The sequence below is a fragment of the Bacillus rossius genome, chromosome 1, assembly GCF_032445375.1.
Source record: "Bacillus rossius redtenbacheri isolate Brsri chromosome 1, Brsri_v3, whole genome shotgun sequence".
NCBI lineage: Eukaryota > Metazoa > Arthropoda > Insecta > Phasmatodea > Bacillidae > Bacillus > Bacillus rossius.
The window spans coordinates 329,075,033-329,099,778 of NC_086330.1; the positions used below are offsets into that span (position 1 = coordinate 329,075,033).

General features: G+C 37.3%; 1 protein-coding gene across 1 annotated transcript in view; it reads right to left on the reverse strand.

The window, feature by feature from the left end:
* LOC134528017 (protein tolkin-like) overlaps positions 1–22,476 on the reverse strand; it is a 255,428-nt gene extending 232,952 nt beyond the window's left edge. The window contains exons 1-2 of the mRNA XM_063361181.1: positions 22,342–22,476; positions 4,365–4,605 (exon numbers count right to left, since the gene is read on the reverse strand). Coding sequence (XP_063217251.1) covers positions 4,365–4,563 — 199 coding nt within the window. The 5' untranslated portion in view covers positions 4,564–4,605; positions 22,342–22,476. The remainder of the gene's footprint in view (positions 1–4,364; positions 4,606–22,341) is intronic.
* Between the last annotated feature and the right edge of the window lie 2,270 nt (positions 22,477–24,746).

Here is a 24,746-nt window from a genome sequence, read left to right on the forward strand (position 1 = left end):
ACTCCATGGAGCCATGTGCCGTACACTGGTGTAAGGCATGCCACGCGTGCATGGTCGGATTACAAGGGTCGTCGCTACCCCCATCCCCCACCACACCAAGCGCATCGTCCTGTCTCGGCGCTGTTATCATATCACTTCACGGCCTTGTGAATTCTGTGGGCCGCCCCACGGAGTAGCGAGAATGGACGCCACCCTTCTGGACTGTTCAGGCGTCGGGTCGGCCCAGGATGTCGCGACTTGTCACAGCTGCTCTCGTCGATTCTGGAAAGACGACCCACGACTACTTACGCCGCGACGTCGGCCTCCGCGGCAGTTCCGACCGGATTCCGAGCGAGGGGAAGTGCGACATCGGAGAAGAGGGTGAGAGGCCCCCCCCCCCCCCCCTCGAGAGTGGTGCGATGCGTAGTTCGACTGGATCGTGAGAGTGCGGCGACTGAGTGGCGCGAGACTGTGTGTGTGGACAGGCGCGAGGTAAGGGGCCAACCACTGTTGAGTCTAGCTTCAGTGCGGAGTGCGAACTGCGGAGCTTGACAGACAATGAGTGACTTGAGAATAAACATATTTTAAGTGCCAGTGATTTGTGATCGAACATTTTTAAGTACAATTATTTATTATTTATGTAAATATTATTAATTAACTAAACTATCATAAAAACTTACGAACCCAGTTCTCCCCATATTATTAAATCGTAACAATATTGTCAAAATTTTTATGACTTTTAACATCTAAAATAATTGAAATACATTCATCGAAAATACATAATAATTATGTCATAAATTAGACAGTAGAGTTACATTTTTCTGGAAAGTTTCATTTACATCATTAAATTTTTTTATAATGGTTACGTAACCAAATATTCTATATGCTATTTAAACAGCTAATTTAAAAAAAATTATCAAATTGTAATTTTTTTACGAAAAATATGTAACTTAAAAATCTACATGTTGAAAAATGTTTACAAGAAAATTTCAACAAACTGACTGAAAGTTGTATGGTTTCCGAAAGTGCCGACATAAAAATCGAACCGTGCTGGCACTCCCGAGGCAAGACTCGCAGGCGATGGCATGAAGGACGCTCAGCACGGACCCAAAACAACACAACTCAACATGTGTTTTCCTTTTGTTCTCCGCCCACGCTTACGCAAGCGCTCGCGCGATAAGCAGAGGTCGCAGAGTGTCAGCCGATAAGTGCTGACGGCGGAGCGACCAATCTGCGCAGACGCAGCTCGTGAATGGTCAGTCCGTCTCCCTGCACTGCCGTGCATCACGCGCATTAGTCGAACAACAAAGTTTCCAATCACCAGTTCGTACGCAGGAAGCAAAAAAAAAACCCAACGCAAGCATTGACCAACTATCGACTCCTTGCGCGTTTCGGCTTGTGTTTCCGTCATCTATAATTGAAGTTATGTTAATTTTAAAAAATGGATACACGCCATTGCTGGTTACACTGTACCGACGTCATAAACAACTTCAATAACAGACAAAAAAATATGAATATGCCAACACACGTAAGACAAGCGAAAATCATTCGATGTAAAGGGTTAAATGCATACAGCTCAGAAATTCCGAGGAATGAATTAGTCAGTTGCAACAATAACTTGATGTAAGTTTTTGGACATACGCCATTGCAATGGCGTATGTCCAAAAACTTACATCAAGTCATGCACTCTCATTGCACAAATCTTTCAAAGATAACTGCAACAAGAACATAAAACTAAATGCAAAAAAATGACCTTGGACAACGAACCCAACGTTGGTACTAGTAAACAGATAATGTGGACAACACAGTGACGCGCAGACGAACCAAGAGATAAGACCAAAAATATATTCTGGACACCAGAACAATGACAGCACAGACAAATACAGTAGGTTTCCTACGGCAAAACAGTTACAACGTTTCGGGAAATGAGATCTGCATATTCATAATTTTTTACTGTTACTGGGGTTTCTTATGACATACAGTGTAACCAGAAATGGCGTATGCCAAAAAAAAACATTTGAGTGAGTCTTTCAGTATTCACCAGAGATGTGTAACAACTCTTAGATTGCAGTACACGGCTTATGGCGCGCGCTGTTGCCAAATCTCTAACACAATACGAATTTCAGGAGATGCGTATCATTGTAATTTGGATCGAACAAGAAGCATTTTAAGAAATCATATCGTAATTTATAATATTTTATACTATTACACATATAAATTTGTAATAATGCCACTTTTATGTTAATTTCAAATAAACACTACCTATTGTAGACGAAATTTTCTTATAGTTTTCTTTTCTGTTCTAAAAATCCCATATATATAATTATATATATATAATTATATATATATATATATATATCACATTTTCATGGGCCCGATAAATGCCGTATTTTTGGACAAGTCATGTCCAAAATGATAAATAAAATACGGTAATGGAAATTCTCGGTCGAGTAAGTTATGGGAAAAATTCGAACAATTGGTTCGAAATGGGGAAGATTTTTTGAAAAACAGAAAAATCGCAACAACTCCCATAATATGAATAATATAGAATCCGTTTTAAAGTATGATAACTCGGATTACCTAATGCCGAAAAATGTTTTCTAAATACATTTTTGATACGACCAGCCATAACTGCATGGGTTCGAAAAAAATTTTCACCGGACAAAAAAACGTAACTGCCTTAGTAGACACCTTATCAAATCTGTTTAAATTGTTTGTAATACTATCATAATTATTTTCCAAAACTTTGTCTAAAACAATGTTTGATAAGAAGCTTGGTGAGAAGGATAGAAAAATAATTCAAAATTTTGTACCATGATCGCTATTAAATTCCTTCGTATTTATTTCATACATTTTACATATTATGTTCAAGAATCGATTATAATATTTTTTGTTGACTAAGGAAGCCATGTATTTGAAATTGCTTGTAGGACAGAACCCCACTTATCTAAACACACGACCCTGTTTCCTCTTACGACGGCAGCGCGCGCTCTTGTGCTGATAAGACACATCTTTAACAGCTATTTCCACGGAAACTGTAGAAGCAATTGAGATGGAGCTGCTTAAAAAAACTTATTCAATTCATTGTGAACATTTTTCTCGCTTTCGTCCCCCATCTATCTTTAATAGAAAAAATTTTTCCCGCGGGTCAACTTTTTGATGTGTCAGTTTGTGAGAAAATGCATTTCAATATATTTAATAAAATATTTAAGTGAAACCTGTACAGTTTTTGTCTTAAAATTTGTTCGGTGGCGTCCTAAGGCATTAATTTACTAATAACAAAATCTGAATGAAATACACATGTAGGTTTTCTTTTTTTGGTGTGAAACATATCGGAATACTTCAAAACAGTTCGCAGCGAATAAGTTATGTTTTTTAATTTTTTCGGACACTTAAAATATTTTTAAGTATTCAAAATAAGCATTGCCTGATGCGTATTTTGATTCTATACAATATGAAAAAAAGCTTGGTCCAAAAATTAGAAATTAAAATTTCGTTTGATACTTGGCAACAACGCACGAAGAAACAAGGACAGTGATAACGGCAATCGGCGTGTGTTAGAGAGAGAGAGAATGCGCCCATTTACTTCCACACTGCAATCTAAGAGTGGGATGCTCTATAACCTCGGCAACGAGCAAATTCATACGTTCTCATGCTGCAAATACACTTATAATACGAAATTCGGACATGAAATTAAACGTATAATTCTTTAAGATAATGCCGAACGCGATAAATATACGAAAATTTTGTTTTCAACTACATTTCTGGACGCGAATCACACATAGTTTCCACACCCACCGCTATAATTCGCTGCCGTAGGAGGTACGTCAACTATTGAATCATTTGATTATCTGACCAAAATTTTAAACCATATATCCGATAGGCATTTGTGCCAACGATTGCACGAAATTCAACTTAAACATAGCCTGTCATAAGTAGAGACCTGCAAAATTCGCGGTTTCGATGGCCTTCAGGATAGACTGCATCACATACCCCTGTACACTCGGGAAAATAACTCAAGTTCATTGGCTGCCGACTTGTAAGTCGTCTCAGCTGGTTTGTCTGTGATTCGATCCTTCTTTGGTTGAGGGTTTATAACTGGTTGAGATTCGTCCAGATGAACAGTAAGCCAATAGGAAAATTACCTAAGAGGTATATGTGATTGAATTCTAGCCTATCACCGGATGAATCCGTGAATTTTGCAGATCTCTAGTCATAAGATATTTTCAAAAACCATGAGTGTTCTGTCTCTGTTTTGACTGGAAAATAACCCCCAGCGTCCAGAATGGCTGGGTCGCGCTGCAGGTCCACGTGGTTGGTGAAGTCACATGACAACGCACGACACAGCCGCCAGACGACGAGGATGCGCAGGCGCTCGCACTCACCGGACTTGCACGGGTCCATGCTGACGTCGTCGCTGACCTTGTGCGGGAACTGGGAGCCGAGCAGCTGCTCGACGGTGAACCTGGCGGGGTCCCGGCGCGGGCCCGAGTGGGCGGCGGCCAGGGACAGGGACAGTGCCAGAGCCAGCAGCAGCAGGGGCGGCCGCCCCGCGCGGTCCCGGACAGCTCGTCGCGCGGCCATCACTCGCTGCTCATCCCCGTCTCGCTCTCTGTCTGCGCTAGGCTGCGAGGGACACAGTACTCTCGTACATCAGAACAGCCGCCACTTAGAGCAGTCGTAAAATACAACAGTCACGACTTAGATTGGCCACAACTTGGAACAGTCGTAACTTAGATTGGCCACAACTTGGAACAGTCGTAAATTAAAACAGTCACGACTTAGAACCGTCATGAATTATAACAGTCGTAAATTAAAACAGTCACGACTTAGAACTGTTGTAAATTAGAACAGTGACGACTTAGAATTGTCGTAAATTAGAAGTCATAACTTAGATTGACCACAACTAAGAACAGTCATAAATTAAAACAGTCACGAGCTAGAGCAGTCGTAAATTAGAACATTCATGACTTAGAACAGTCGTAACTAACTAAGGACAGTCGTTAACTAGGATAAGATGAGACTTAGAATATCCACTACTTAGAACAGTCATAAATTATAACAGTCATGACTTAGAACAGCCGTAACTAAGGACAGTGGTAACTTATAACAGTCACAACTTAGAACAGTTACCACTTATGACATTCGAAAATTAGAATATTCATGACTTAGAAACAGTCATAAATTAGAACAGTCGTAACTAAGGACAGTCTTAACTTATAATGGTCACAAATTAGAATAGTTCTGCTTGGTCTCACGTACCATGTTGGTTATTTCATATTTTCAGACATCACTATTATTTGAGGCATATGCCAGTTTTTCACTCTGATAGCTCTTTCTTGCATTTAGTTTTTATTTTAAATCGTCTAAAAATACGTGTTCATAATTATGATCACTTACGTGACCACTACAATTTAAAAATGACGTTAAATACCTAAATATCTAGCAACGAAATATGGGACCAAACAACAAACGGAAGAAAGCTATTGTGATTAATTTACAGAAAGTATTACAAAAAGAATAAAATTATTAACATTTCATGTGAAACTGAGATTTAAGAATTCTATGAATGATCATACGTAAACTATACACCTGAGATCAGTTAAAACGATTATAAAGTAGGAAAACACAAGCAAGAACACATATAACTTAAGCAATTATAATTTAGAAAGACCATGATTTAGAAAAACATTACTATAACTATCATGTCTTATAAACATACAGCACCAAACCACGTTTCTTATAGACGGCCTTAATTTATAAAATTATAACTATAAAGCTATAATTTCTTAGAACCACACTACTGACGGACAAAAGTTATTAATACATATAATTTTGAAGCTATAACCACATACCTTGGAGCTGGCACAACTTATAAATCCAAGGGTGTGTGTTTCTAATTTGTGTTTCTGAGCTATGATAGCGCACCAGGCTAAAGTAAAGGGAGAACCTGGTTGTAATCGACGAGGATCTGGACAAACACAACGGAGAGTTCGGCAAACAACGCGCGCTCGTCGTGGCGAATGAAGAGAGGAGTTCGTTTAGCGCGGACGATCTCGGCGATAGACGCGGGGTGTTCTCTCGAGCTATCAGCGAGGGAGTTCACAGCCGGTGGAGCAGGAAGAAGTCAGGCAAGCAAAGCTAGTGGACTGCCAGTGAGAGCAACAAGGATCTTGGCGACTGGACGCTGAACCTCCGAGTTTGTAACACTTCCAATTCAATTATAACTGGAAGTAAGATACTAAGAACGTCTGCAACTAAAGTTACGTTTTGCGTTTTTTTTTTTTTTTTTTTTTTTTAGTTTATAAAAACTCGCCTCTTATTGGGGTGATAACGGGGTGATTTACATTTATTTTAAAAAAAAATCGTATTTCCGAAACTAATTAAGGTTTATGTAAATTAAATGTTAAAATAATATAATAAAAATTATTGTTTTACTTAATTGCAAGAACCATCCCCTAAGGGGTGTAAAGAGGTAAAGTTAGGATTAGAGGAAAAAATGCATATTTCCGAATTTAATAAATCTAAGGGTTGCACATAGAGTTACGAATTATATTTTTTTAGTTTTTCCAGATGTCGTCTTTTAAGGGTGGGAAAAGGGAATAAGTTATGTTTTATTATAAAAATTTTATAGCTCCATAAAAAATAAAGCTGGATGTAAGAAAATTAGCATAAATAACTTAAATAATTTATTATGTAGAGTTCGTTCACCCTTTTTTCGATATTCGATCCTAAACCAGTGAAAGGGGAGAACGTTAGTTTTTATAGTAGTAAATCATATATCAAAGCAAATTTAGATGAAGGTAAAGAACTGAGCAAGAATAATTTAAAAATTATACATTAATATTAGTTTTAACATTTTTTCTGTATTTGACGTAAAAGGAGTGAAAAGCTAGTTGATTTTTGTTTACTAATAGCTAGTCGTACATCTGAAGCTAATCAAGCGGGATGTAAGTTATGTGGTATTATTTACAGACATGCAACATCTGCCTACCAACTCTTTCTTACAACATGCTGAAGTTTTACTTTTTCAAAGGTGAAATTTGGAATAAAGTGTTTAACATTAGAAAATAATATTTTTTTGATAAAATTAAACTTTATTTAAGAATATGAAATGTTAAATAAACATGCATTAATTTATCTTCTCTTATTTAACATTTTCCGAAATATCACCTCTTAAGTTATAACAGAGGCTAATATTATTTTAAAAATACAAAAGTTATTGAATATATAAAATCATTGGCAAAATTAATTTTAACTCAATATAAATAAAGTTCATTATAATTGTTTTGGAGTTCATATCTACGGATAAAAACAAGAAAACGATTGAGAATGGTTTTGGTTTTGTTAATAGACATTGACATATTTACTTAGTTCTTAATTTTTACATTGGCATCCCTGTGGGAAAAGATGTGAGGGGTAAAAAAATTGGGGAATTTGTTTAAGTAATACTAAGTAATCTAAGAATCAACTAATATGTCGAACAATAAATTTTATACCAGTATTTATATATTTCAAATAAAGATGCGATTGTATCAAATATCCTTAAATAATGGGAGGTATTTGTAATACGGTTAAATTACTAAATAATTCTAAGAATATCTCTAACCACAGTAAATGAAAGTTTCAGTGTATAAACGAGGCATAAACCTTTTTTTTAAATAATTTAGGTGCGAGTTTAAGAATGTTCTTAAATTTCCTACGTCATGAAATATAAAGGAGGTAAGTGTGAATTCATAAAATATATTCGTAAATATATTCATATTCATAAAATATATTCGTAAAATATATCTTCAAACACTCTGAAAAATAAGTTTTAAAATCAGTTGGTTAATCTATACTAAAAAAAGGGGCCTTCTCATAACTACTCCCAAAATATGATTCTTAAACAGTTATGCTATGAAATAAATATTTTATGCAATTGACAAATTATTTTGTCTATTTATTCAGTAAAAATGTTTGGAATAAATCACGTAACTTTTTTTTCATGTTGAGATTTTAGAAATACTCATAAATTGTGAGAGCGAAGCCGCGGGTTATTAGCTAGTATGAAATAAGTATGTATTTCGATTTAATACTGAGCATTTTTTACAAAAATTGGTGCATAATTTTATATTTTAATTTATGTTTCATTCAAGACTAATTTTTTTAAACCATGGAAAATATTATAGAATATTCAATAACTAGACTATTTTGTTTTATTTTGCTTATCAATGTAGACAGTTAATAATATAAAGCTACTCAGAGATAGGTTTACACATAACTTTAACTATTGGAGGTACTGAGACAACACAAAGCATAAATGCCCGGGTAAGAACCTGAACCCAGTATTTCTTGGAACACTGTTTTGTAGCGATACAGTCGTTTTCATGTAAATGTACAAATTTACAAATTAATATCTGTAATTTTACATGAAGGTTCTGTTATATTTACAAAAATTAATCTGGTGCAACTTGAGCTAGTCCGAAGTGTTCCAAGTCTTCATAGTTACTCCCTGATAGTTATTTACAGGGCCATGTATTTTTCGCAAAAAACATTTCAGGTAAGTTGTGTGTGAAACATTTCAGCATTGTCTGTGTTCGTGGTTGGCTAGGTTTATTTCAAGTGCATGTCTACTGCCGTTACACCGACCGCAGAGATCCATTGCGGAAGTAAACACGTCCTGAATGGCCCGAATGGCCGCTCATTCCAAGGAACCAATCGCTAGCCCGGGCATACCCTACGCAGTCTAATAAGAAACCAGATTTTTTTTTCCCGAAAAAAATTAAATACTTGTCCTTAGTTACTCGGTGTGAGAACGTGATAATGCAGGACAGTTGCGTTTTGCACGATGATTGTGGCGACACTTCCCGGGCTTCATGGGGGACAGCTGCTAACAGATGTTTGCAAATGATAGCTATATTTAGGACTCCTCTCCCTTATAAGTCTCAAGGCAGATGCTTCAGCTAATAACAGACTGAGAAGGCATGGCACTGCCACGTGGTCTTATCCCAACATCTCGGCCGCTCGCACTGCACAGTAAAAAAAATTAATAATATTCTGTACTTTTACAAAAGATTCCTTTGGAAACCAGTTGCCAAGAAATTGTTTGTGATACTACACGAAAGATAGTGTAACTTTGTACAATAAATGTCTATGGTTATTTTTGCATATGTGAAATACGTTTTTCGAGAGAGTACTGCGTATTTATTACGAAAATTGGCGCATAATTGTATATTTATTTGACGTTTATTCAAGGACTTTTTTTTAAAAAGATAACCAATACTTTTTTTTGTCTTATTATGCTTATCAATGTACACAATTAATACTGGATAGCTATTCAGGGAACGGTTTACAAATATTTTTAACTATTGGATGTACTGGGAGAGCAAAAAACATAAATTCCCAAGCAAGAACCTGAACCCAGCCAGTATTATTGCAAACACTATATTGTAGTGACACAGTTGCTCTCACGTAAATGCACAAATTTATAATTATTTTTACATGCATATTTCTGTTCCCTTTACAAAAAAATACCATGTGACGTATTCTTGACACGCAATATTCTTCTAGACCCAGAACCACTTACTGGACTGTTAAAATTTTAAACCTTACATTAACTAATAGCACGAGTTACAAACCATCCACTGTAAACAAATTTTAACCTTAAATTTACAATGAACGCTGGTTACAAATGATCCAGTAATCTTCGTAAGTTTGCGGATGTTGCGTTCACTTATTTCAAACATGAAAAAAATAATGATATATTAGAAATAGCATCCAAAAACTGGTTGAGTCTCCAGAACAAACTCTCTTCCCCTTCCCCGTGCCAGCTTGCCATATTTACAACTGAACACACAACAACAAATTCTGAACACGGTATGTATTCTACGAAGAGATACGGTTGTCTGGAACCACTAAGAACGAACGCTTCGTAGTATTTGAGATGCCTTATTTTTGTTTAAAATCCTGCAAGTCTGTCTGTTTATGCCTGAGGACGAAAAACAGATCTCGGTTCGCGAAACGTTGCAACTGTTTCCTCTTAGTAAGCCTTGTGTTTTCGTCTGTGCTGTCGTCGTCGTTTTGGTGTCCAGTGATTAGCCAAATCGCTAGGTTCGCCTGTGCATCTCTGCTGTCGTTGCGTTGTCCACTTTATCTGTTTAGTGTCATGGTTGGGTTCGGCTGTTTGTCGCTGTGATTTCCCAGGCCATTTTTTGTCTTTATTTACTGTTGTTGTTTGCAACTGTCTCGTTGTTGTCAGTCCACTGTGTTCGTCTGTGCTGTGATAATTTTTGCTGACTTATTCCTTCCACGAAATTCTCTGTGCTGTCTATGAATTTACATTTTTACATCAGCTGATTAAGGCTTGTTTAATATATTGAACATGTTGAATACATTGAAAATACTAAGAAATATATACATAATTCTCAGGAACGTGGAAAATTTTTAATTTCACAGATAATTTTCACGTGATTTAAGTGAACACTTTCCAAATATTTATATTAATGTGACTATGAACTGAAATTAGTCGGGGAAGAAAATAAGTTGGAAAAAATGTTACTAAAAATTAGAAATTTTTAACTTCCAACACCGTTACAGCTTTATTCGGGCTTTCGTGATCAGTTCTTCAGTTTTGTTACTTTTCCGTGACTTTTATGATCTGTAAAAACCTTGTTTGTAAATTCTGCATTTTTAAAAATATTTTTGAGTTATGCTTATTTATGTGCGTTATGAAAGAATGGTGAGAGTGAATTTTTACGATGCGCACGCACCATGCAACGAACTTTTCACAGAGTGAAAAAGCTACATAAAAAGGCCAAAAAGATTATATATGTTTTTAAATCTTATACTTTAATGATTGATATTGAATACTGGTCCATATCATTAAAAACCTTATTATTGAGAATATTATTGATAGAAATTGTGTTTATAAAATTTTTCAAGTGTGTTATGTAAGTGAGGTTATGTTCCCGCATGTATAATTTATTTGCATAAATAAATTATAACATCATTATTTAATACATTATTCAAATTAATAATATAAATTCAGCATATTTATTCATTTTCATTATTAATTAATATTTATATCTATTATTTTACTACATTAAAAAAATAATTTTACACACTTGTTTATAATTATATTGAATAATGAGTATTTATTTATTTTTTGCTTCAATAAATTTGAAAATATTCAGTGTCTTAAATCAAAAACTGTAACTTCTAACGCGCGTACATAAGTCCGAATGTTTTTTTTATGAACATTAAACTTCTCTGGGTGGACAGTATTATATAATACCAACCGTACGACTCAGAATTTAAAAAAAAAAAGTCTACTGCCACTAATATTCCGTCTGACGATGTTTGTTGTTGGTCTGCAACCCTGGGGTTCACGGCCGACCAGAGCAAGGACAGCGCGCGGCGCAGAGACGCGACTTGCCCTTGGGGCTCGGAGCCCCAGTAGCTTTCAAAGACGGCAACTAGAAGAAAAAAAAATAACAGCGAGTCTTTCAGTACTCGCCAGAGATGTGTAACAACTAACCTCGGTAACGAGCAAATTCATGTGCTCTCATATTGCAAATACACTTGTAGTACGAAACTCGGACACGAAATTTCTCAACGCAAATCACACGTAGTTTCCACACCCACCGATAGAATTCGCTGCTGGAACAGCTTCGTCAACTATCGAATCATTCCATTTGCTGACCATAATTCTAAACTATATAATGAAACGGCTCCGATAAAAGCGAAAAAGACTTTGAAGTATAATACTAAACCCCAGCTTTGTATCCGATTTTCAACAAGGAATTTTACTGAAATTCTGCCCATCTTGATAAAATTCATTAAACAGTTAATACCCTAAAGTTTCCCTTTGGCTTTGTAAACTTTAGTTCGCGCCATCCACCACATATGGCAGCACAGTGGTTACATATTTACGCTCCATGCGACTTCCCGTTCCATTCTCGAAATTACTCCCACCAACTGTCGTATACCGAGATCGAAGATGTTACAAATGAAGAAAAGACGCAGAAGAAGGGAGGAAATGCGGTTCTGTATCCGTATAAAGGAGCCTTGAAGAGTGCATCTTAAAGGATGTCAGCCACTTTTTTTGTTGGCCTTCCGAATAGTTGAAAGGATCATTGCAGAACCGCCGATTCAAGCTGTTTTTCGAGAAAGAGTGAGTCACTCCCGTCCTTCTATGCATTCTTGTGGCCTTTGAGGAGTTCGAAGCGTTATCTTTTAGTAAAAATATAACGATATCCGTTGCTTAAACAACCAACTTGCTGCTTATTCATAGATACTGGAAAGATTTGCGGGTTCAATGACCTCCAGGATAGACTCCTCAATCCTTCTGCATACTTGAGGAAACGCCACCTGTTCACTGGCTGCTGACTTGTGAGGTGTCTCAACTGGGTAACTTGTGATTCAAAATTTCCTTGACTGAGGCTCTATTGTTGGCCCACAGTCCTCCACATTAACAGTGAACCAATAGCAGAAGCAGCACAAAGGTACATTTCTTTTAATTTTATCATTTCACGAGAATGAATCCGCGAATTTTTCCGGTATTCATTTTTATGATTTTACATTATTATCAAATGGTTGACTTAAACGATTGAAAATTGAAAATTTCCTGGAAAATAGTGAATGAAAATGTGTAAATGTAAACAGTTGATTGCCATTGTGAACATGCCAGGTTGAGTTAGCGTCGAAAGAATTAGGATATCATCTCACAGCTGATTTCTCATTGGCTGCAGCCTTAAAATTAAATGATTCTTTGGCCAAGGCTGCATAGGTATATTAGCAAACAGCACGGGAGTTCTGTGGTATGCCGGAGAGTGGATATGGAGGTAGTGAGCCGACGAGGCTGCTCAGTATATTCGTGAACATTTAACGTGCCTACAAACACGCAACACGCTCGCTTGACAAGTCAATTACTGACCTATTTTTTTAAAAAAAAATAATTTGAGAGTTTCACACGCACTATAACTGTTCCCTAGAGAATGAAAACGTACTGATCTCGCAGTCCTCAGTTAAGCTGGACTCGGAGTGGTCCGTCTTATCAGTCCGTCAATTACGTGACATTCAGCATATCAGATGAACCGAAAAATTCCATCCGTCCGTCAAAACCTTGCCAAGCTTTAACTTTCGACGGACGGATGAAATTTAACCTCAAATAGCCTATGTCTGAAAGGCATTGTTTCTTTATTTGTCAAGCTGTTCCGTATTATCTGCGTAACTTGCTTGTGAACACGTTTTAAGTTTGATATTTGAAAAAAAAATTGTCTGAGACACAAGAATTATTAATAATGCACGATAACTCGAAAATATATTTAAATAAATATTTTAGGGTTTGTTTTATTATTTATAAATCCACAACGTCCATGATTGTCAAACTGTTAAACTATACAAGCTGTATCTCCCAAAAAGTTTAAGCTTTAATAGTTGTTGGCAGCATCCAAGTAGAAAACTATTATAACCGACGCACGGATCATTGTGATTCGGTCGTCTAGTTGAACGGACGAATGGGTGACGGACGGACGCAACGGATCATTATGAGTCCAGCTTTACTGAGTGAGTGCTATACATATGGCGATGACATGAGCTTGTGTTACGTTGAATGAATTGACGGTAACGCGAGTTTCGAAGTCGTAAAAGGATTTTTTTTTTTTTTTAGTAAACTAATCACAGCAACAGAAATTAGCCTGAACCTGGAAACTGATTTAGAACTCGTTATTTTACGACACTGACAATCATTGCATCGCTTGAAGCACTGCCATTCGAGGCGGTGGCGGTGTGAGTAGAGATTGAGTGGCTCCTGCTCATCGGCACGGCACCAGCACTCCGCTGGACCGAATTTTGATGCTCTACAACCCACATGTCCCTTCATTGTTCAGCCGGCAGAGGACCACCCTTGCTGGCCTCAGCGTTTAGTTTCAGCACCAGGAAAAATGTTAACACAAAAAAAGTTTCAGAAAACAGGGGGGAGGGGAATAATCTTAATTTAGGACAATTGCGCTCATATTTAACAATCGTAAGTTTCGTGGGAAGAGGTCAAGTCCATGTTTCGGCTACACAGTGACGTACATCTTTGCATGGTTCGCGCTATGCCAAAACTCGGTCTGTTAGACGGTAGACGTTAGACATACGCCATTGCTGGTTTCAGATTATCTGTTTAGTTTCACTGGTTTCGTCTGCAGCTGTGTTGTCTGGAGATGTTTTTTTTTTCTTTTTTCCCTTCTGTGTTTGCTGTTCCGGTTGCAACTGACTCGTTGTCAGCCTTCTGTGTTCGTCTGTGCTGTCTTTTGGTTTTCTGACTAAATTCACTACACGGAATTCTCTGTATTGTCTAAGTATTTAATATTTTACACCAGCTAATATCGGCTAGGTTTCCGTGCGTATTTATTCATATTTGCTGTCCACTCTTACGGGTTTTTACTGTGATAACCAGGGGCATGTATTTTTCGTGAAACAATATGATCGATCATTAGACTGCAATAAGGTATGTCCGCGCTAGCGACTATTTCCTTGTAAATGGCGATGGTTTCCGAGAGATTTGGCTGGGTCATTGATGACGCTTTTTCTTCCGCACTGAATGGCTATTATTGGTGTGACGAAATAAAATGTGATCTGAAATAAGCCTAGCAAACCGCGAAACACACACAATGCTACAAATTCCCAATACATATCTGGTCTGGAAATCTTTTTTGGCAGAAAATTAAGTACATGGCCTTAGTCTACCAATGACTACCAATGACGTGTGTCCAACATAGGTATTGCGTTGAATCAACCTTCCCCCAGTTGTAAGGATCGTTCGAAGAACGTGTGTATAGTTCACTGTACGTGCACTGTTAGAAATGTACATCTTCTTTTAACGAAGAGCGCTGATTACAAACTGTCCAGGGATGTTTGTAATGCTACGGCTATCTTCGTAAAGGTACAGATACTGAGTCAAGTCTACGGCAAAAACACTCGTATTTCGTCCACGTGTGTGTTTAACTTTGTTTAGAACGAAACGTGCAACTCGGGCGGAAAAAAATGCGACGTAGTTTGTAAGAACGTTCAGTTATTTGAAATTATGAATAACTCTTCGTTTATTTGAGTTGAATTCGTAGTACAAACGTCTGTAAATTCTTAACAGTGAGGAGGGGCCCCCAGATTCCAACCTCCTCGTCGCTCGACGGCCGCGTGGTCAAAGGTCGCCGCCCTTATCGCCGCCGGGTTGTGGCGGAGGAGGGGTGGGGGTTGGGGCATCCCGATAACCGCGGAGCTGAGACCCCGCGCGGAGGCCCCGGGGCGAGTCGCTGCTGCGGGCCTGGCGACTGGCTGCATCCGTCATTTCACAAGTCGCTATTCCGAGCTCAGCGTGAGTTCAACGTCTGTGCATCAGCCATACCCATTACTCGGGGCGCTATGGATGGTCATTGAAACCACGGAGTTAGGAACCGTCAATAGACGGCATGCCGTGACGTAGTTGAAGTCATTTTTTAACCTCACCGTCGCCATGTTGTTCCGCCAAAACCATGGCTGAAATAATGTAGATTGGTAGCGTTCTGATGATGGTTATTAAGTATGAATTAGAATCTCAATTTTTAAAAACAGTCACTTTCATAAAAAAAAAAGTCATTTTGAACTCTTTCTTTTCACAATGCAAACATTATACACTTTAGCCAATGTTTTGGGTGTCTAAAAAATATGGCGCAACAGTTAGCTAAAGGAAAAAAAAGAGGTTCACACAGTTACCATGTAGTAATGCAGACATGGCTAACCCCTTAATGAAATCCATCATTCATTTCAGACACAACATAAGTAAACGTGTATTGTTGTTACTTCACTAAACAATTAATACAAAATTACCTACATATATCATGATAACTGTCGAGTGACATAACCCACACTGATGGAACTATGTTAAGAATTTAAAAATAACTAATATATCATGTTATTAAAGTATTTACTTTTTTATCGTGTACAATTAGTTGTATTTATGCAACACATAAAGCATTAAAATTATTGATTTAAATGTTTTCTGTTTTAATTTCATTGTAAATAAATAAAGTTGAAGTAGTTGTTAGGAGAAACATGTTAATTTCAGAAACAATGTAAGTCAGTAGCTTTTTTTTTAAATGTGAACCTAGTACGGATATTTTAATCTTACACAAACACAGTTAAAATCCAATTATAATGAAGAATACATACAAAATGAATAAAAATATTCATGCAATAATTACAAAATAATTGATTTTTTTCTACTTCCTGAGAAATTGGGGTCAGTGATTTTTGTTGTTTCTGAAATAAGCTATTCAGTTGTAGTCTATCCCGTGAACAAGTAAGCTTAGATCCGTTCTACAATGGCTCGGAAACGGAGTCGGATCACGTAAACGGAGACGGATCTGACGGAACATTTCACCATCGCATCTGCTGCTTCCACAATGGACGGAAACGTAACAAACGGCAACCAATGAGATTTCATTTCAAGGTTACAATATATTAATTTAATTTAAATATAATAATTAAGCTTTGAGATCATAACACGGTTATAATTTACATATATAATAAAAATAAACCACAAAGTAATAATATAACACTATATATTCTTGTACTTGAAATAATTTCTAACTTATTTGGAATTTAAACAACACGGCTACCACCGCGGCCAAGTACTCGGCTTCTGTTGGTCGCACGGAGCAACGTGAACGGAAGACCTGGGCATTGCCGAGCTGATCCGTGCGGGTACGTCTCCGTCTGCGTGTAGTTGTGGAAGCTCTGTTTCTTGAGATCCGTCTCCGTTTACGTGATCAATACAACCAATAGAAGCCGATTATTTGGCCGCGGTGGTAGCCATGTTTTTTTATGTTCTAAATATGTTAAAAATTGTTTCCAGTACAAGAATATCTAGTGTTCTATATTATTAATTTGTGATTTATTTGTATTATATATGTAAATTCTGACCGTGTTATGATCTTGAAGCTTAATTATTATTTTTAGATTGAATTAATATTTGTAAAACTTGAAATACAATCTCATTGGTTGCCATTTGTTACGTTTCCGTTACCGGAAGCAGCAGACGCGATAGTGAAATGTTCCGGAAGATCCGTCTCCGCTTACGTGTCATTGTAGAACGAGCCGTATCAACCGGTTCACGTGAGCTTTCACTCGGCACTGATCATTACACCAGATAAAATAAATTACTCCTTGAACTATAGTTTGTCGTGTAACCAGGGGTGGAGGGTTTTTTTTTGGGGGGGGGAGGGGAGTTGATGACCTGAGTATTTTGGTTGGTAAGTGTGAACTACCTCCCAGTTAAATGGAAAGAAAGAAATTTTTGGAAATCAATAGCCAATTAGGCTTTTTTAACGCATGTCTGACATATTGAAAAGTAATTTTATTTTATATCCCCACATTTTTTTAATGCTTGGGTATTATGGTGTAAAGGGGAAAGGGGGATGGGCGATCGCCCCCATAGGTTCATGTAACTTGTCTCTAATTGTAAAGTTCTACAAAAAAAAATTTAGCACCAGTGGCACTAATTTCCCAAATGACACTTGCGAAGCATAGCATGATATTCGTTTATGAAAACCATAAAACACTGTTGCCAGAACATTAGTATCCGGATACGTAAACCACTGGTGTTTCTTTTAAGAACTGTCCAATTTAAGACAAGTATTATGACACAGACTAATTATGCCAGTAATTCAACTGCTTACCTAATTAAAAAAGTTCACAAAGCCACCTGTTAGGAAAAAAAAACATGTACTAGTTAATTGGATAAACTACAGAATGGTAAAAAAAAAAGTTATAACCAGAACCTTTTTTTCAGGTTCCACTAAATGTAATATATATTTTCATATATTTTTAAGTATTTTTTCTCCATGTAAAAATTATAATGCGTGTTTTCTCACACCTTCCCGCTTGCTCGTGGTTGCCACGTTGCAATACGTCCTTAAATTTATCGCCCCTAGTAAGGTAAGTGTACCAGAAGTCGTCATCGCACCAGTAGTCGTCACTTATAAATAAAAAAATTAATATTAAGTGCAAGTATGCAAAGTCTCGCGATTCGAACGTATTAAAATTCAGATTGATAGTCACTTATTTTTGTCGACATAAAGATTTTCGGAACGCACCCGATTACATAAGGGGAATTCCCGCATCTAAGAGGCTGTGCACCATACTCCGAGAAGTGGTATATACTGCTGTTGGTTTGTGCTAAGAAGGTAAGTAATTAGTTTTTTTAATTATTGCATTCGTATTTCTTTCAGGGTAATGTTTGCATTTTTATGTTTCTAAGAGGTGTTTAGCAAAATATCTGGCATATTAAGTCTAGCGATATTATGCAAAGTTACAAAAAAAATGTGGGTGACGAGCACTGGATCACTTAATACCATAAATCACCAGTTTTCGTCATGCCTGACGAACACTGGTACATGTCAGTTATTTTTAAAATTGAATATCTGCATTCGTTAAAATGTATATTACATCATGATAAGTTAACTGTGTTTGTAAAACATCCAATCAGTGATCAGGACCAGTAGTCGTCACAGGTGACGAACACTGGTACAGAATCATGACGAATACTAGAACATTAGCTTAAAAAATAATTAACATACTAAAATTAGAACTATTTGAAAACTTACCCTCATTAGTGTATTTTGCTTCCTCCCCGATAATATATAATTTTGGTTACATATAAGTATTGGATTATTTTCATTAAAATAAACATTTCTCGATATGATTTTAAAATAGTTTGTAAGTATTTCATTCGGTATTAGTTTGATGTCAAATCATAAATTAACACAATAAAACTCATTTGCAGTGCCATGCTGAGAGGAAGCATACTGAAATATGAGCCCCACCAGATGGAAGAGGCTTTGCAGGCTGTGAAGGATGGGATGTCCATAAAACAGGCAGTGGAAAGACATGGTGTTCCGAGGAACACACTTTCGGATAAAGTAAAGGGCAAGACACCTATAGGACGAAAAATGGGACCCGAATCTTGGCTTAAGAAAGAGGAAGAGAGCATGCTAGTGCAGTGGGCTCTTTCTCTCTGTAAAGCAGGATTCCCGATTACCATAGACGACTTGCAGAATAGTGTGCAGCAGTTAACTAAGGAGTTAAGGAGGCCTTTTCCTTTTAAAGATGGGCGGCCAGGTAGGAAATGGTGCACATCTTTCCTTAAAAGGAATCCAGGTTTAACCTTGAGAACTGCACAAAATCTGACTTCCAGTCGGGCAGCTGTCTCGCAGGAACAGATATCAGCATGGTTTAGGGAAGTATACAAGTACTTGGAGGAGAACAAGCTGGAAGATGTTCTGTCTGACCCAAGAAGAATTTTCAACGGAGACGAGTCTGCTTTTTTCCTGAACCCTAAGGGTAACAAAGTTCTGGCCAAAAAAGGAGACAAAAACATTTTTCAGCAAGTCAACTCTGACGAAAAGGAATGTATCACTGTATTACTGACTGGGAATGCAGCTGGTGAACTTTGCCCACCACTGCTGTGCCTCAAGTATGAAAGGCTTCCACAGGATATTGTAGCAGGAATACCTTCCGAGTGGGGAATTGGCAAGTCACCAAATGGTTGGATGACTGGTGAAGTATTTTATGAATTTCTGACTAACATATTTCACCCATGGTTGGTGAAGAAGGAGATAACTTTACCAGCAATTATTTTCATTGATGGCCATTCATCACATCTGACTCTGAACAGCAGCACATTCTGCAAAGATCATGGGATAGTTTTAGTGGCGTTATTGCCTAATTCCACCCACATACTGCAGCCCATGGATGTCGGAGTCTTCAAGCCACTCAAAAGTGCATGGAAAAATGTAGTTCATGAGTGGCGACTGCAGCGTGTGGCTCACAAGGAAGACCCCACACTAAAGAAGAAAGATTTCGCCAAACTGCTGGATACTGTGATCGCGAAAGTTGTCACCCCAGAAATACTGCAGCACTCGTTCAGGAAAAGTGGAATTTTCCCATGGGATCCTTCTGCAGTGGATGAGGACAAGTTCGTTTCTAGGCCCTCCAGTGTCCCATGCACACCAGCATCAACACTTTCCTCACCTACACCCAAGACTCCAGAAAGTAATATTGGTAGTTCTCGGGTTGTTGAGCACTTGGAAAAGTTTCTGGGACATAACAAATTGAAGCTTTTCAATGAATCGGGAGATGTGTGGCAGGGAGATGTTAGAGACACGTCAATATTTGAATATTGGAGACATGTTAGAAATTACGACAAGGTCGAAACCAGCTCTTCTGCCCAACATGAGGAACCACACCCCCAAATTGAAGAACCAACAGTACCTGAAAAACCATCAAACCCTCCAACTGCTGTTGAAGAAGAACTACCAATCATTGAAGACACCATTTCCTCAATTAATCCTGAGCCTACTCCATCAACATCCAAAGATCTTACTGCTGTGCCCACAGACAAATCCATTCCCTCACCCTTCAAGCGAGCATTGTTTTGGCCTTCTCAGAAAACCAAGTTAAAGAAACGTGCACCAAGAGAGAAAATTCCTTCTGTTGCTAGTTCGAGTGCTTGGCAAGATTACTTTTCTAAGAAAGAGAAGGCCAAAATTGACTTGCAAAAGCAAAAGGAAGAACGGGCAGCTGAAAGATTGCGAAAGAGGTTGGAGAAAGAAAAACAGACTGCCAAGAAGAGGAAAGTGGATGACAATTCTACATCATCATCATCGGAGGAAGAAATCATTCCTATGGAATCTACTGATGAATGGAGTGGGGAACATGAAGAAGAAGAATGTGTAGAGTTAGAAGAGGTGACTGATGAAAATTTGCGGCCTGGATCTTTTGTTCTTGTGACATTTATGGGTGGGAAAAGGGGCGCAACAAAATACAGATTTGTTTGCATCATCCAAGAAACTGAAGGGGAAGAAGTAAGAGTTATGGGCATGCGAGCTCAAGACGAGAGTAAGAAGGTATTTGTGACAAAAGAAAATGATGTTTCTTATGTAAGTAGGTCACAGATTAATGGCATTCTTCCATCTCCAAGCATGAATCAACAAGGTGCCAGGGTCAACTACATTTTTAGTGCATCTGTTGATGTTAATGAAAATTAAGTTTAGAGAACTTGTGGAAGATTGCACGAACTAATACAATTATTGAACAATAATTAATTAGATAATTTTTAAGAAATATAACTTTAGGTTTAATTATTTTCAATGTTTTATTGCATTTTCATTAGGCAAATGTTCATACTGTTGTGAAATTTAATCACGAAACAAAAATGATCACTTTAAAGAATGTTTTTTGACTGAATATTTTAAATACTTGTACATTTTTTGTTTTACATGTGTTATGTAAAAATGTACTTAATAACTTCTTATCACGTTTGTATTTTCCAATGTTTATATGTAAGTGTTGGCACAATGTATCTTGTTTCCAGCTTTATTTATTGCGACCAATTGCGACTGCCGAAAGCAATGTATAGGTCGGTAAGTTGAGTATAAGTAATATAATTTTTATGTTTGTGTATTTACATTACAATGTTATGTTAGCAGTTCCATTTAATAGTTTGCATTATCATTTAAAATAAAGTGTTAAACCCAAAATGGTACTATATAATAATTGCAAATTCTTGTTTACAATCTATAGGCATCGAAATTACGCATGACGACTACTGGCACAAAGATGTGACGAGTACTGGTAAATACGAAAATTGGCATGACGACTACTGGCTCAAAATAACACTTTTTTTAAAATTGTAAATATACTAAAATAATTTGTCTTTATACAAAAGTGAGTTATATTATTGTAGAGGAATGTTTGAGGTTCAACTCAAACACATAATAAGCGCTAATACACCAAAAAGGTTAGGTAGGCGATTTTTTTCCCTTAAATTGTTCTTAGCATGACGACTACACCTTAACATTCTTTCAACTGAATTATTTGCGAACCAACTAAACGCATTTTTTTTCTCACTCAAGTAGTTTCTAACCTACATGAATAATAACCAAATTCTTCATGGACTGTTAAGTTCTTTATTTACTCGAAGCAGAGAAAAAAGAAAGACGAGAAGAGCAAACAAGAAAATTGATAATAACGCTAATTGCAGAACACGAGTGTACTGAAATTGTTGGAAGCAAAATAAAAAAATTTCGAGAAATATTTCTTACTGGGTCGAGTGAATTAAAGAGCCCTTTAATACAGTTGTATCTAAAATGATGATCAAGTCCGAAATGTAAGTTCATATGAATTTTAAATCCGTAATTAGTTGCTATGAAGATATAATTAAAATTAAAGTTATATTTGATGTGTTATTAACATTGATATAGTGTAGTTAATGGTTCCCAAGAGTTTCCTGCTGTACCGGTGACGAGACAAAGCGTGAGTACGTTTGAAAACCGCGCGGCGAATTGAGGAGGCGCTTACCTTCGACTGGCAACCTCATTCCCACCGAAGCGGCCACGTGGGTGTTAAGGTCTCGCCTCGGCAAAGCAACGGCAAATAGCGTGGGCGTGTGCGCCGGACCAGCTCGCGTCCCGAACTGAGCCGCGCAGCCTATGCCGTGCACTGCCGCGCGCAGGGACCCTCGGCAGCCCGCGCATGCGCCGCGGCGCCGCAGCGCTCCCAACCCTTCGCGCGGCGGGCGGCGGAACTACGGAGTCTGCGCGGCTCCAAGGGACGAGTCTTCCCGGAGTTGGTCGAAGGATGTCGCCTACAGCGTCTCATCCTTGGATTGCAGTGGGACTCTACTCTATCTTTACAATGCACGATATCTGCCTGTGCTCTTTTACCAGATCTACACCAGAGAGCACAAAAGTTTTAGACAAAACTTTATAATTTATTGAAAAAAAATTGTTAATGTACCAATTTCAAAAAAGTATTTTTAAGATAAAAATTTTGAATGAGATTTTGGAAATACATTTCATCAAGAGAATCATATAATAATAATAATAATAATAATAATTTCTTCTAAGGAAACATAAAAGAAACCACCAACTTGTTTTCTACCTTTTAAGGCATATTTTTAGTATAATTTAATAATAAAAATTCTTAATCGGTTTGAGCATAGGAAATAGTTAATGGAAAGCCTTGTTATTAATCGTGATCGACTGCTAAAATAATAATTTTTTAGAAAAATGTATTTTTTTAATAAAAATACTAGGTTTTCGCGGCATTATCTGAAGTATCTAGCTTCTATGGTGTATCTGCATCCAAGTCGAATATGTCACCGACGTTTCGGTCGACATTGCAGTCGCCATGTTTGGGTAGATTTACCTACTGAGGTTATTATTTTTGCTTGTTTGCTTGAATCCCTGAGTATCACACTGTTGAGTACCACCCAGAGTCTTGTGCAGTTTGATATGGAGTACCTAGTCCACTGGACTTTTACCTCTTTCCTAGGGGATAGAATTTATCTTAATCTTAAATTTAAACATGAATGGCTTTATAACCTGCTTATATTTATTCTTGGGCCACCTGACAACCCACCATTTATTTGAATGGACAGCTATCCAGAAGCCAATCGTACATAAAACACTTATTATAGAAATACCCTTGTTTATAAATATTTGGATATTAGATTTTTTTATTTTGTTTGGTTTCTATGTTTAATTGATTATTGTTTTATTTTTAGTATATTTTTTTAAAGTTTTTTGGTTTATATTCATTTTCAATCGTGTTTTTTTTTTTACCAAGTTTGGTGTGTGTGTCCCTTTTTTTCTTACTCTAGCGTTTTGGTTTATATTATAATACTCTTAATTGCTAAATATACATAACATGTTTTCTATGTCTACCAGTACCTAGGTAATAATATGCCTAGATGAGGCTTCCCTACTGTATTCTAATGGCAGCGTCAATACGTGATAGAATATAATATACAATACACAATAGGACAATAACATAAACCTTTCTGGGAAGGCTGCCTGCAGTTTGTAGCTTGTCCTATATCTTACTTTTATCCCTAATGATTATCTGTTTGTCTATACTGGGTTTTGATTAAACCCATAACTGATTATCTGCTTGTGGTTATTCTTGGTTGGTGTTTTCGCTTTTATTTTATTATTGGTTGTGTTTTCCTAATCTTTCTGTGGCCTGTCGGCCTGGGGGTTGTCACCGTTTTTCAGGGTTCCTGACAGGCCCCTCCAGCTAGCGTGGCGCTCGAGGGTGATACTCACCCCGGCACTGGCCTCATTCCCCCCAGGTCGTCCTTGTTTAGAGCTGTGTAGAGGTGTGGTTAGTTCAGTTTCCTATTATTCTTGTTGCTATAAACCACTAATTTTCGTACAGAAGGGTTGGTGTCCAGGGATTTGTTGGTAGAATTTTTCCCTTATTTCTTCTATCATTTTGGTGGATAGTTGCATTTTTGTTTTTTCTTGTATTTCCTGATTGCTCGTTCTTCTTGCACTTTGTAGTATTATTCGCAGAATCTTGCTTTGCGTCACTTTCAATGTTTTAGTGTGCAATTTTTCTGCTTTTCCCCAGACTTCTGCTCCATAGAGCATGGCAGATCTGATGGCTGTATAAAGCAGCAATTTTGTTTCTAGCTTGATGTTAGGTGATTTTAATAAGGAGTATTAATTTATCATTTTACCTGTGGCTGCTTGTGCCGTTTTATTTAAGTGGTTTTTTTCATGTAAGTTTTGGGGTCGAAATACACTCCTAGATATTTGATTTATTTTTCTATGGGTACTCTTTTCCCATATAGTTTTATTGTTTAGTTGTCATTTTGTCTATTGTGTGTGTATTCTAGTATTGCATTTTTTGATGGGTTTATTTTAATAGCCCATTTTTACCAGCATTCTTCGAGTATTTTGATGTGATGTTGTACACGT